Source organism: Sarcophilus harrisii, chromosome 1 (genome assembly GCF_902635505.1).
Source record: "Sarcophilus harrisii chromosome 1, mSarHar1.11, whole genome shotgun sequence".
Lineage (NCBI taxonomy): Eukaryota > Metazoa > Chordata > Mammalia > Dasyuromorphia > Dasyuridae > Sarcophilus > Sarcophilus harrisii.
In genome coordinates, this window is record NC_045426.1 from 210,169,217 (window position 1) to 210,182,204 (window position 12,988).

Here is a 12,988-nt window from a genome sequence, read left to right on the forward strand (position 1 = left end):
TTCTGGCATGGCAGACAGCCAATAAAAATACTTGGAATTAGAAGATAGAAGATAGAGATATTTTCTAAGCCTTTCTCTGATTGCTTACCTCTTCTTTTAGTTTGAGTTATCTTACCAAAGTTGTTCTAAGACTGAATTTATTTATTTTATTTGAACTTAGCTGAAGTCATTGCAGAGCTGGTTTTATTTGAAGAACACTTTTAAAAAACACTTAGTATTTTTTAAAATTTAGAATCATATTTCTCATGGTTTCAAAAATCATGTAACTCAATGTAGCATAGAAACCATTTTTATAGACACTCAGTCTTTATGGTTGATGAAAAACAATAATTCTATTTAAGCCACTACAAAATGTGTAACTTAGATTACATGTCATTTAAAAAAAATTTTTTTTCAGTCATTTGGCATATATAACAACTGAGAACCTTTTAAATTTATCTTGAAAATAATTTCATAAATATTCCTGTACTTTGAAGGTGAAAGGTTTGTAAAAACTATGTGGGACTTAAATGAATAGGTAAAATTTTAAGCTAAATTTCACAGAATAAAGGAAGCATGTAAATCTCAAAAAAAAAAAAATAACATTCAATATTTTATTATTTCTTCTAGAGAAAAAGCTATTCTATATTGGAAAGGACAAAAAACAAAATCGTTTAGTAATTATCTCAGAAGAAGAGAAGAACAAAGTCCTAAGAGAATGCCATGAAAACAACACTGGAGCTCATCATGGCATATCCAGAACCCTTACTCTAGTAGAATCTGGTTACTATTGGACATCTGTGACCAATGATGTCAAACAGTGGGTATGCATTAATCTCTGAGGAAAGACATTAGCAATGCAAAGAAACTGGGAGAGGGTTCTTATAAAAGCTGGGATTTGAGCTAAAAGAAAGAGGTGAAAGTGAAAGGGAGAAAATTCCAGCTATGAAGGACAGTTAGTAAAAAAGCAGAGTCAGGAGATAGAGTGCCTATGAGAAAGAACAGCACAAAGTCCATTGATCATGTGGAGGGTAATAAAGAATAAGAAGACTGGAAAGATAAGAAAAAGCCAGTTAAAATTGTAATATTAAAAGGTGATTTTTGTTTCTTTTATAGAATTCTCCAGTGCAGCGTGTTTTTTTTTTTTTTGGGGGGGGGGGTGGGATTGGAGTCAGAGGAATGGATATATTTGGAACTCATAGAAGTATTTTGAATGACATTAATTATGGGCAAAAATCAAGCTAACAAAAAAATTTTTTAAACTGTAAAATATTACATAGAAAACACTATTTTGGTCTAGCTTTTCATAAGTTTTGTGATGACAGAGATTACATGAGGTTAGAATTCATTGTATCTCAGGTCCATTATCTCTGTGAACTTTGGAGGTCCAACTGTCATTTATAGATAGCACTTCCTTTATTGAAAATGTGTTGCTAACTTTTTTTCCTACCAGTAAGGGACAAAGATAGTAATGGAAATTCAAAAGGGAATTTGGAAAGCTATATCACCATTTGGAAAGTAAACTAATGAAACATTTTTAAATCTTTCTCATTGGTAGTCCTTCTTCCACTGATAGAGATTACAATCCATTGACTCCTTATCCAATGCAATTCTTGTCCAAAGCTTCTCATGGACCCTCTATTAAGAATTCTTGTGATGGGCCAGAAGCTTTCCTCTGGGACTTAAATAGTTGATGACTGTAAGTGCTTGGTCCCTCAGTTGGAGAATAGCTGAATAAGTAGTGGTATATTTTTTTTCTATGTCTATTTGTTCTGCCTGCCTCTTCCTACTGGTCTTTTTTTTCCTTGGCTGATAACTTTTATGTTACTTATTCATGAATCATCATTGCATAGCACTACATCGGTATCTTGCAGCTATTGTACACATCACTGTGGCTTCCTGAAGTTTTGCTTGATAGAAAGTATAGCTCTTTGTGATTTATAACCACCAGGAGAATATTGATCTTTTTTTTCTATTGGGTCTTTGTGTCTGGGTGCAACTTAGGATCCTTGATATCACAGCACATAATGCAGTATATTGTATTCTTCCCTTCCTTTTCAGTTCTTGGCTTAGCTCATCATCCATCATCACACTCTATGCATTATCTATACATTGATGAACTAATTCAATGTACTTTTCTTTCATGTTCACTTGAAAAAATTGGGCAGCATTCCTTTTCCATACTTTTTCTTACTATGCTTTTTGTTTTGTTTTTTTTTTAAAGCAGCTATAGTTCTTGTTTAGAATTCCTTACAGTTTTCTGAGACTTGATATTATAAGCATAGAGATCATCCCTAAAGATGAGCATCTAATGAAGCCTAATATACATAGAGAATGTTTCTTTGATTTGGGGTGCTCCACAATTCATTCTCTATGATGAATGCCTTTGATAAGCATATCTTCCTAATTTGTATCTTGTTTTAATATTGATAAACTGTATATTATGCAATGAAATTGACACTCTGGTTTTATGTATCAAGTAATCTTCTATGATATCAATTTAACATATTCTTGGGAAATCAAAGAATCTGAATTCAAGTCCTGCTTTCAGTATTTATTGTTATGTGACCTCAGGCAAGTCCTTCTCGTAGTCCAGCTATTTCTGTATTGATAAAGTAACGGTCTTGGACCACATAGCCTATGAAATCCTTTCAACTTCTGTGATCTCTCTAATGTGTGGTAATGTCTTATTGATAGAAAAAGTTTAATTTTGTTGTTATTTTGTTGAGTCAAATATACTTTTGCAATAATAATAACAATAATAATACCACTAATATAGGACTTTAAAGTTTGTGAAGCACTGTACATGTCTATCTATCTAGATATATATATTCAGTCTTACTTAATTCTTACAACAACCTGGGAGTTAGGTGTTATTATCCCTATTTTACAAATGAAGAAACTGAGGCAGAGAGAATTTAATTGAGTTGGCTAGGGTCACATAGTTAATGTCTGTCAGGATTTTAACTTAGATCTTCTTGATTCCAAAGTTAGGACTCTACTATGCTACTCTACTGCAGCACCTAAAAATAGTTATAAAACATAGTCTATGAAAGCATATCATTTTCTTTCTCATAGTTTCATTGTGTCTATCTCCACAAAGGTGACCAAAGTAAGTTATATGTGTCAGAAGTTACTGATGTCTTCTCTCTTTCCTTTATTTGGTAAGAGTGTCGCCTAGTTTTTCCTGTTCTTTTTCAGTCTATTCTCCTTTTGTCAATAACTTGAAATTTCATTTCTTCATTTTTTGATTGCTTGAGATTTCCTTCTATTTTTTTAATCAATACTTTTTATTTTTAAAATGTATACACGGATAATTTCAATATTCACCCTTACAAAATCTTGTGTTCTAAATTTTTTTCTTCCTTTGTCCCCATCCCTTCCCCAGACGGCAAATAATCCAATATATCTTAAACATGTACAATTCTTCTATACGTATTTCTTTCTTTTCTTTCTTTTCTTTCTTTTCTTTCTTTTTTTCTTTTTTTTTTTTTTTTCTGAGGCAATTGGGGTTAAGTGACTTGCCCAGGATTCACACAGCTAGGAAGTGTTAAGTGTCTGAAGCCAGATTTGAACTCAGGTTTTTGACTTCAGGGCTGGTGATCTATCTACTCTACCACCTAGTTGACCCTCTGCTATACATATTTCCACAAATATCATGCTGTACAAGAAAAATCAGATCCAAAAGGAAAAAAAATAGAAAGAAAACAAAATGCAAGAAAACAATAACAAAAAGAACAAAAATATGTTGTGATCCACTACTCTCTTCATCATAACTGGCCTGAATATCTCAATGTTGAAGAGAGCCATGTCTTCCCACATTCCCTCCAACATTTGTCATTATTTTTTCCTGTCATCTTAGCCAATCTGAGAGGTGTGTAGTGTTGTCTTAATTTGCATTTTTGTGATCAATAGTGATTTAGAGCACCTTTACATATGATTAGAAATTGTTTCAATTTCTTCATCTAAAAATTGGCTGTTCATATCTTTGACCATTTATCAGTTAGAGACTGGCTTGAATTCTTATAAATTTGAGTCAGTTCTCTATGTTTTAGAAATGAGGCTTTTATCAGAACCTTTGAATTTACATTTTTTTCCCAGTTTATTGCTTCCCTTCTAATCTTGTTTGCATTGATTTTGCTTATTCAAAAACTTTTTAACTTAATATAATCAGAATTATCCATTTTGTATTCAATAAATATGTAAATCATTTCTGGATTGTTTATTTATGGACCTTAAATTAGCTTACCAGTGCCATGGATATAATTTGATTTAATTGGGTCCTAAACCAATTTTATGCAGATTTAATTTTCCTTCTATTTCTTCTCCCTGTTTTATGAGGTGATCCAAAACTTCCTTCTGCTGCCTTACCTAATACTTTAAAATTAAGTTTGTATATTAAATCACTATTGCTTTTAGCTGTTTTATCTTTCCAGCTAGCAAGGTTCTGTCTGTCTGAGTTCATTCTGTGTCTTCATTGAGGCAATTATTTTATATCCATTTGACCTCTCTTAGAAATAGTGATTCTCTGAATTCATGTATTTTATTTTTTTCCCACTAGTTTATTGAAATGAATCAAGTTGTAGCTGCTTTTAATTGTACACAGTGTATTTCTATTGTTATTCTTATAATAAGTACTAATTCTGATATAGAACTGGACTTGGAATCAGGAAGATTCATCTTCATATGTTCAAATCCAGCCTCAGGTATTTATTACCTGTGTGATGCTGGGCAAGTGATTTAAACTGTTTGCCTCAGTTCTTCATCTTCATCATATAATGAGCTGAAGAAGGAAATGGCAAACCACTCCAGTATCTCTGCCAAGAAAACCCCAAATGGGAGAGTTGGATATGACTGAATGATAAAAACAAATTTTCAGTTTTATAATTGAACAATGACAGTTCATTTGAAAAGGTTTCTTTTTTTTTCTTTTTCTTATTATTTTTTAAATTTTATTTTTAATTTTTTTAATAACTTTTTATCGACAGAACCCATGCCAGGGTAATTTTTTACAACATTATCCCTTGCACTCACTTCTGTTCCGATTTTTCGCCTCCCTCCCTCCACCCCCTCCCCCAGATGGCAAGCAGTCCTATATATGTTAAATAGGTTACAGTATATCCTAGATACAATATATGTGTGCAGAACCAAACAGTTCTCTTATTGCACAGGGAGAATTGGATTCAGAAGGTATAAATAACCCGGGAAGAAAAACAAAAATGCAAGCAGTTTATATTCATTTCCCAGTGTTCTTTCTTTGGGTGTAGCTGCTTCCGTCCATCATTGAACAATTGAAACTGAATTAAGTCTCTTGGTCGAAGAAATCTACTTCCATCAGAATACGTCCTCATACACTATTGTTGAGATATAATGATCTCCTGGTTCTACTCATTTCACTTAGCATCAGTTCATGTAAGTCTTGCCAATCCTCTCTGTATTCATCTTGCTGGTCATTTTTTACAGAACAATAATATTCCATAATATTCATATACCACAATTTACCCAACCATTCTCCAATTGCTAGGCATCCATTCATTTTCCAGTTTCTGGCCACTATAAACAGGGCTGCCACAAACATTTTGGCACATACAGGTCCCTTTCCCTTCTTTAGTATCTCTTTGGGGTATAAGCCCAGTAGAAACACTGCTGGATCAAAGAGTATGCACAGTTTAACAACTTTCTTGAGCATAGTTCCAAATTGCTCTCCAGAATGGCTGGATGTGTTCACAATTCCACCAACAATGTATTAGTGTCCCTGTTTTCCCACATCCCCTCCAACATTCCGTGTTATCTTTCCCTGTCATTCTAGCCAATCTGACAGGTGTGTAGTGGTATCTCAGAGTTGTCTTAATTTGCATTTGAAAAGGTTTCTTATTCCAAACAACAGCTCTCTCCTGGGCTCTAAGAAATAGTTTCTTTTCTTTTTTTTTTAAAGTGATGTTGCTTTGTTTTTAAGATCCATTGCCTTACCCAACTCTTGGTCTTCGATTTCCTTTTGAAGAAAATATTAATGGTATAGATGCTCTGAGTAATCTAAAAGTCCTTAGACTCTTTAATTTTTTAAAATCCTGAACCATGTAATATATATTTTGCTTTATTGATACCTTTTGTTTTTACTATGACTTGGTATCAACCACATCTGATAGTATATATCATCTTTTAAATTCAAAGTATCCTATCTCTGTCAAGAGAAAGGAGCTGTGTTTCATCATTTCTCTGGGACAAAGATTGATCCTTATAATTGACTAGAATTCAGCAACTTTTAAAAACCATTTAATTTACATTATTTTAGTCATTGGGTATGTTGTTCTCCTGATTCCACTATGCCTTAATTCTGACAAATTTTTCCATATTTTTATGAAGTCTTCATATTTACAGTTTCTTACGGTGCTATAGCATTTCATGATACTCTTATGCTATAATTTGTACTCAGTTGATGGGAATCTATTTCATTTTTAATTTTTCATAGCATCATAGATTTAGAACTGTGAAGACCGCGTATTTTAAAATCAGCCGGAGTCAGGAATTCAGGTTAGGGGAAAATCGTCGGTCTTTATTCTCAGTGAAGAAAGATTGGAGGTGGAAGAGAATCGGTGATAGCAATGTGTGTAGCTGAGTCAAGAAGCTAGCTAGACCAGCAGCCACACAACCAGCACCTAGGAGTATGGAACCCATGCTCAATCTCTCCCCGCCTCTCTTCCTGTCTCTCTGCCTCCACCCACCAAAATCGTCATTTCCTATATAACACATCAGGACTTGCACAGAGAGTGGGCAGGGGCCATTCTTTATCCAATCATGTATATTAATAGAGTATGGTCCAATTACTATTTAGCCTCATGTGCTTGGGACCTCAGTGCATCAACTCAAGCCTCAGCCCATTACATAGAACAAGAATGGATCTTAGATAACATCTAGTCTAACCTCATTTTGCAAATGAAACTGACTCCAAATCTAGTTATTTTCCCACTAGACCAGGCCACTATATTCCCTCTTTTGTCACCAAAAAAAGTGTTCCAGTCTATGTTTTTTGGTTTCTTCCCCTAACTTTCCAGTGAAGTCATGGAATGTCAAGGCATATAACCATGTAGTTTGTTGTATCTTGGCAGATTCTTCACAGAATTTCTCTATTTTTATGTACTAGACATTGACAAATAAGCCACTGTTATATTCATGGTGGTCTTCTTTGCTGTCATGGACATTTGAACTCTAAATAATCAATGAAACGATATTGTTGCTTCCAAGTGTTGATGTATTTCTCCATGGAAAAACTCTGACCTCTCCTTCCGTTTACCTTGAGTTTTTGTGTCTTCTACTTTCTTCCAGAGATAATATCAGTATTGATCTGTAACATTACATTAACCCAAAGTGGGTTAAGTCCTTTGTCATTAGATAAAGATTTCATGTTCAATGTATTTAGACTGACTTAAAATTACTGCATTCTTAGTGTCCTTGGCCCTTTTTCACTATCTCTAATCCTTATCATTATAGTAGGGGGTCATGTTAGATTTCGAAAAACTTTTTTTAATCATCATGTATTTAGTAAGCATTTCATTAAATTGCCAAGCATTTTCTAAAGCTCACACTGTTCTGGGCACTGGGGATAAAAAATGAAATGAAACCATTTAGCTGCTAAAGTGATTTCCTTAAAAGTTCAGATCTGATCATAAAACCCTCTTACTCAATAAACTCCGGTGGCTTCCTGTTGCCTCAGAAGCAAATATAAAATATTGTGGCATTCAAAGCACTTTATAACCTGGTCCCTCCTACTTTTCCAGTTTTTTTTAACACCTTATTCCCTGAGATGTAACTTTTGATCCAGCGACATTAGCTTTCTGGCTGTTCTACCAATTATATACTCCATCTCTTGGCTCTGTCAGTCCCCCATGTTAGGAGGACTTTCCCTTTTCCTCTTTGATTACTGACCTCTCTGTCTTCCTTTAAGTCCCCATTAAAATTCTGTCTTAGGTCACTTTGGCTTTGTAATCGGCTTTCTTTTTGTTACTCTATGCCTTGTCTTCAACTGCCTTGAGGGTTGGAAGCCACCTTCTATATTCTAAGCTATAGGAAACATCTTGAGGCTTGTGCAGGCATCTTTCAAGGAAGACCTGCTCTATTAATAATAAATAATAATATTTAATGGCCTTATTTTCTAAGTAGCCAAGTAGGCAAAGGAAAGTAGAGGAAAGCTTTGCAATCTTATACATTTCCCCCCACTGTGTGCAGTTTGAACCTGTAGTGCTAGCTTCATACCGGGAATGTTCATCCTTCTTGTCTCAGCCATTATACTTCTTTTCCTGGCTTCCTTTAAGTCCCAACTAAAATGCCTTTTCTTCAGGAAGCCTTTCTTGATCCCTCTTAATTCCATTGTTACTCTGTTAATTATTATGTCCTATAAATATTTTTATGTATGTATTTATTTGGTTATCTTCCCTATTAGACTGTGAAGTTCTTGGGTAGGGACTGTTTTGCCTCCTTTTGTACCTCCAACACTTAGCACAGTACCTGGGAAATAGTAGGCCCTTAATAAATAATTAATGATTGAAGTGGTTGTTCTAATTCTGCTCCTCCTTTTCTTGTGATCCAAAATGCCTGACTATAACTTGGTATCCATTGCAATTACAGTATTACTAGGAATAACTGAAACAGCAGACTTTTAGAATATCTTAAGTATCTTAAGATGACTGAATATTTTACATTTATGATTTTCCATTCTGGAACTTCTGTTAAGAGTTTGGCAGAAGATAGAATGTGATGGTGAAGAGAAGGAACCAAGATATCCTATTGTCCTTAATATTAGAGAAGTTAGTTAGTTGCTTGTAAAGTCATCTTTTTCCTTTTTATTTTTTTAACAGCAATAATTGCACCTCAGATAAACCTCATTGGTTACAATATTACTACTGCACAAAGCTGGAAAGTTTTCTTTTAAGATAAAAATGACAATTGAGTATTTAAAACATATAAGTCCAGTTTGTAAAAAATTTGGATATAGCACATTTGAATTAAGGAAAGTATTGGGGATTATAAGCATAACAAAATTTTAACATTATTTATTTCATGAAGTATTTCCCAGTCAAATGTAAAAAAATTTTAACACTCATTGTTGTTGTTGTTGTTTTTTTTAATTTTGAGTTCCAAATTCTCTCCTTCCTCTCACTTTACTCCCCTTTAGAAGGCAAGTAATTTTCTATCAACTATACATGTGAAGTTATATGAAACATATTTCCATATTAGCCATTTTGCAAAAGAAAAAACAAAATACCCAAGAAAAATAAAGTTTAAAAAAATATGCTTTGATCTGAATTCAGAGTTCATTAATTCTCTCCCAAGAGTTGAATAGCATTTTTATCATGGGTCCTTTGGAATTGTCTTGGATCACTGTCTTGATCAGACTAGCTAAGTCTTTCATATTTGAATACCATTAAATATTGAAGTTATTAGATAGATTGTTCTGATTCTATAAACTTCACTTTGTATTGATTTATAGAAGTCTTCCCAGGTTTTTCTGAAATCATCTTGAGAAAATATGAAGTGATGCAAAGTGAAGTAAGCAGAACCAGGAATACATTGTACACAATAACAGCAGTATTGTACTATGATTAACTGTGAATGACTTGGCTATTCACAAAAATGTTAAAAAATGTTTCCCAGAGAAAGAATTGGAATCTGAATACAAATTGAAGCATTTTTTAACTTGTTTTTTTTTTTATGTTTTTTTTTTATATAACACCATTATTATGGAAGTATGTTTTGCATGTTTGTACATGTTTAATCTCTATTAATTTGCTAGCCTTCTCATGAGTGGGCATTGGAAGGGAGGAAGAGAGAATTTGGAACTTAAACTTATTTAATATGAATTTGGGCAGGGGGGAAAGGATTAAGACAAACTATTTAAAATTAATTTAATTTAATTAATTTAAAGTTAATTAATTTAAAATTAAGACAGACTATTGGTATTTGATCATGTAATACAGATAAATAGAAAATTCTTCCATACAGAATGCATTCAGGGTTTTTCTTTTTTCCTTTCATTTCTTTTCATTTTCTAAAGTGAACATTCCAGAAGATAATTGCAGTTACCCTTTTTTACACCTTTGGAGAATATGAAAATGTAAAAGTTTTATACAAAGATTAGTTGGAAAGAGGGGAGGAGGTATGTAGTCTGGAAAATGAAAACTTCAGTGTAAGAGGAGATAGAGAAGCTATTTCCAATTTTTAAAAGACTTTTCTTTTGGAGAATAGGGATATGAATTTTTCTGCTTGGTTCCAGAGAGCAGATCTCTATAAGGACTTCCTTTATTTGGGTGTATACATTCTGATGTTACTTCCTGTTTTAGTCTTTGGGTCTACTTAATGTTTCACGTTTTGAATTTCTGTGCTGTTTTTGGTAAATGTTGATGGCTTTCAATAATTTTTGCTGCTTATCAAAAAATAATTCAGTCTTTTCTATTTTTAATCTTTCACTATTCCCCTATACAATTGATTTCACCCACTAATTTATTCAGTGTTTCTTGAACCTTCTTTTGATACTCTACCTGTGTACTCTTGCTAATCCTGTTTCATCTGCCAGTAATCAATATTCTTTCTTCTAATTGCTATCTTTCCTTCAAGGCCCATTTTAGATCCTATCATTCTACGTAATCTATTCTAATCATTCCATACTGAACTGATTTTTCCCTCTTCTCAGGCTTTATAAGATTGATAGATAGATAGATAAACAGACAGACTGATAAGATAGATAGATTTAGCGCTTTTTTCATTCTGAATTTATCAAATTACCCAGAACATTTCTATATACATCTCATTGCATAAAAAGAGGATTCTACATGAAACTATGAATCACTACTTCCATACGTACTTAATTTTAATTTTATTCAAACTCATTAAATTTATTCAATTGATGAAAATCTTATCTTCCCTCCCTCTCTTTTCTCTTTCCCCTTTGAAAAAGAAAGAAGGAACAGATTCTTGGATTTTATTTTATTTTATCGTGAGGCACTTTTGGTTAAGTGACTTACCCAAGATCACACAGCTAATGTGATTTCTTACAGGGAAAATTTTTCTTATTTTCTTAACAGGTTTTTTTGTGTCACTTTTTTCATCTGGGTTTGCATCTTGAACATCCCTGTCACCATAATGATTTTCTGGGGGAATTGTTATTTTGTTTGTTTTTACATTCTTCAAACCTTAATTCCTGATTTTAGATTTTGTGTAAGGGTCAGGCTCTGCACGATTCTTCAGGGAATTGCCAAGCCATACTTGGCCCTGTTTTGTATTCTTTTAGGATCCCATTACTTCTTTCTCAGGACATTCAGTATTATGTTTTTCATTACATTCATATAAGGAAAGGTAGGCAGCTTTAATTACTGCCAAAATGGTCTGATCCAAAGCAAAATCTGAGCCCTGCAAGTTCCTGATATGATTTTTACTCTTATCAAAAGAACTCTGGGCCTGTCCTGGTTGGAGCTTCTGTATTTAACCACCATTAGCCTGTTGATACTGTTTCCCAGTGTCAGAATGAAAGAGCTGCAGATTCTTATATTTAGACTAGAACAAAGTCTAAATATAAGAATCTGCTTTGCCTCCCAGGTTTGGAGATGCACAGATGCTACTCAGTACCTGTTTGATTGCTACTCAGTTACCTGTTTGTTGCTTGAGGCCCAGTCTGTGACCTGTGACAGTCCCTTGCCCTAGGCTTTCCATGTCCCACCTTCATGTCCCCTCCTCAGTATACACTGGATATGTATAGACAGTCACAGGCAGTAAGCAAAAAAAACGGCCAGTTTGTAGCAGTTCTTATTTCCTCCACAAAATTAAGCTTTATGTGCCAGATGTGGGACCTCTTTTTGCCATGAAGCCCAGCAGCAGCTAGACTCTAGTTCATTCCTCTATTGAAGTACTCTACAAAGCACATTCCTAGCTAGACCATATCCCTTTGTTAACAAGTTTATATCTAGCTCCCTACTGAACTGGACTGTACAAAGTACTTCTAGATCTGGACTGATAATTTTTTTAGATCTTTGTGGGAGAGAACCTGGCTGCATTGCTTTCTTCTACTCAGTACCTTGCCTCATCTCTAATGCTGCTTGATTCTTAAAAAATATGTTTAAAAAAATTCTACATATTACTTTAAAAATTGTTTTCCTTGTTTATGTTTCCTTTGAAACTACCTTATATTGTGTACATTTAAAAAATTGTTTCAGTGGCCTCTTTTTGGAGGGGGGGAAAGTATCACTAACACTTTTTTCTCTAATATCTATCTCTCCCAGTTATTAAGAAAATTTGTTTTCTTGAGTTGCTATATTTTCCAGAAATGAATCCCCTAATAGTGTTTTTTTATGATTGAACACGATTAAACTCTTTGTCATTGAATCCAAATCAGCTATAATTCTGGCTCTAACCAACCTAACCTGAACTGATAAAATGTTTTTGTAGCTTGGACTCTTGTAGAAAAGCCAACCATCATATTTTCATAGTCTAGCAATTCCCAAGGGAAAAGAATGCTGCTTTTACCATCCTACTTATTCATGTTCCCCTTCCCTTTTCTCCACTTTCCTCCTTCCCTATAGGAGGGAATTAGTCCTTTTCCCTTTCCTACTGCTTTCTTCCTCCTTCCATGTCATTCCCATTTGGGAGGGGATTGCCTGAAACTTTTCCCCATCTGAACTTCCTGGTATAAAGGAGTTTCCACTTAAATGTGCCTTTCTCTTGTAATAAATTATTACCCATATCTCATGGAGTTTTAATTATTGGTTAACAATTTAAATGAGAGAAAGAAAGGGGGAGGGGAAAAAGTATTGTAACACCCTTAGTCAAGTGAAACAGATCCACATAGTGGTCATGTCCAAAATTATACATCTCTGTACCTTGTGTCTGTCTGTTATTTGCTTCATCATAGGTCCTCCAGAGATTTGATTTGTTTTTGGATTGATTTTGACTGGAATTAAGTCTTCAGCAGTTTTTTTTTTTTTTTCTTTATAATATTGTTTCCCTTATATAAGTTATTCTCATT

The 12,988-nt window shown here is 33.8% G+C and overlaps 1 protein-coding gene and 1 pseudogene across 5 annotated transcripts in view; one reads left to right on the plus strand and one right to left on the minus strand.

The window, feature by feature from the left end:
• The window catches only part of GIN1 (gypsy retrotransposon integrase 1), a 38,595-nt gene that overhangs the window by 14,807 nt on the left and 10,800 nt on the right, over window positions 1-12,988 (plus strand). For 4 of the 5 annotated variants that reach the window (XM_031968844.1, XM_031968834.1, XM_031968860.1 and 1 more), the window contains exon 3: window positions 610-803. In XM_031968844.1, coding sequence (XP_031824704.1) covers window positions 610-803 — 194 coding nt within the window. Of the gene's footprint in view, window positions 1-609; window positions 804-12,988 lie in introns of those variants that run through there. The other variant, XM_031968864.1, reaches the window with a different exon arrangement.
• On the minus strand, window positions 8,760-8,888 carry LOC111719599 (annotated as a pseudogene).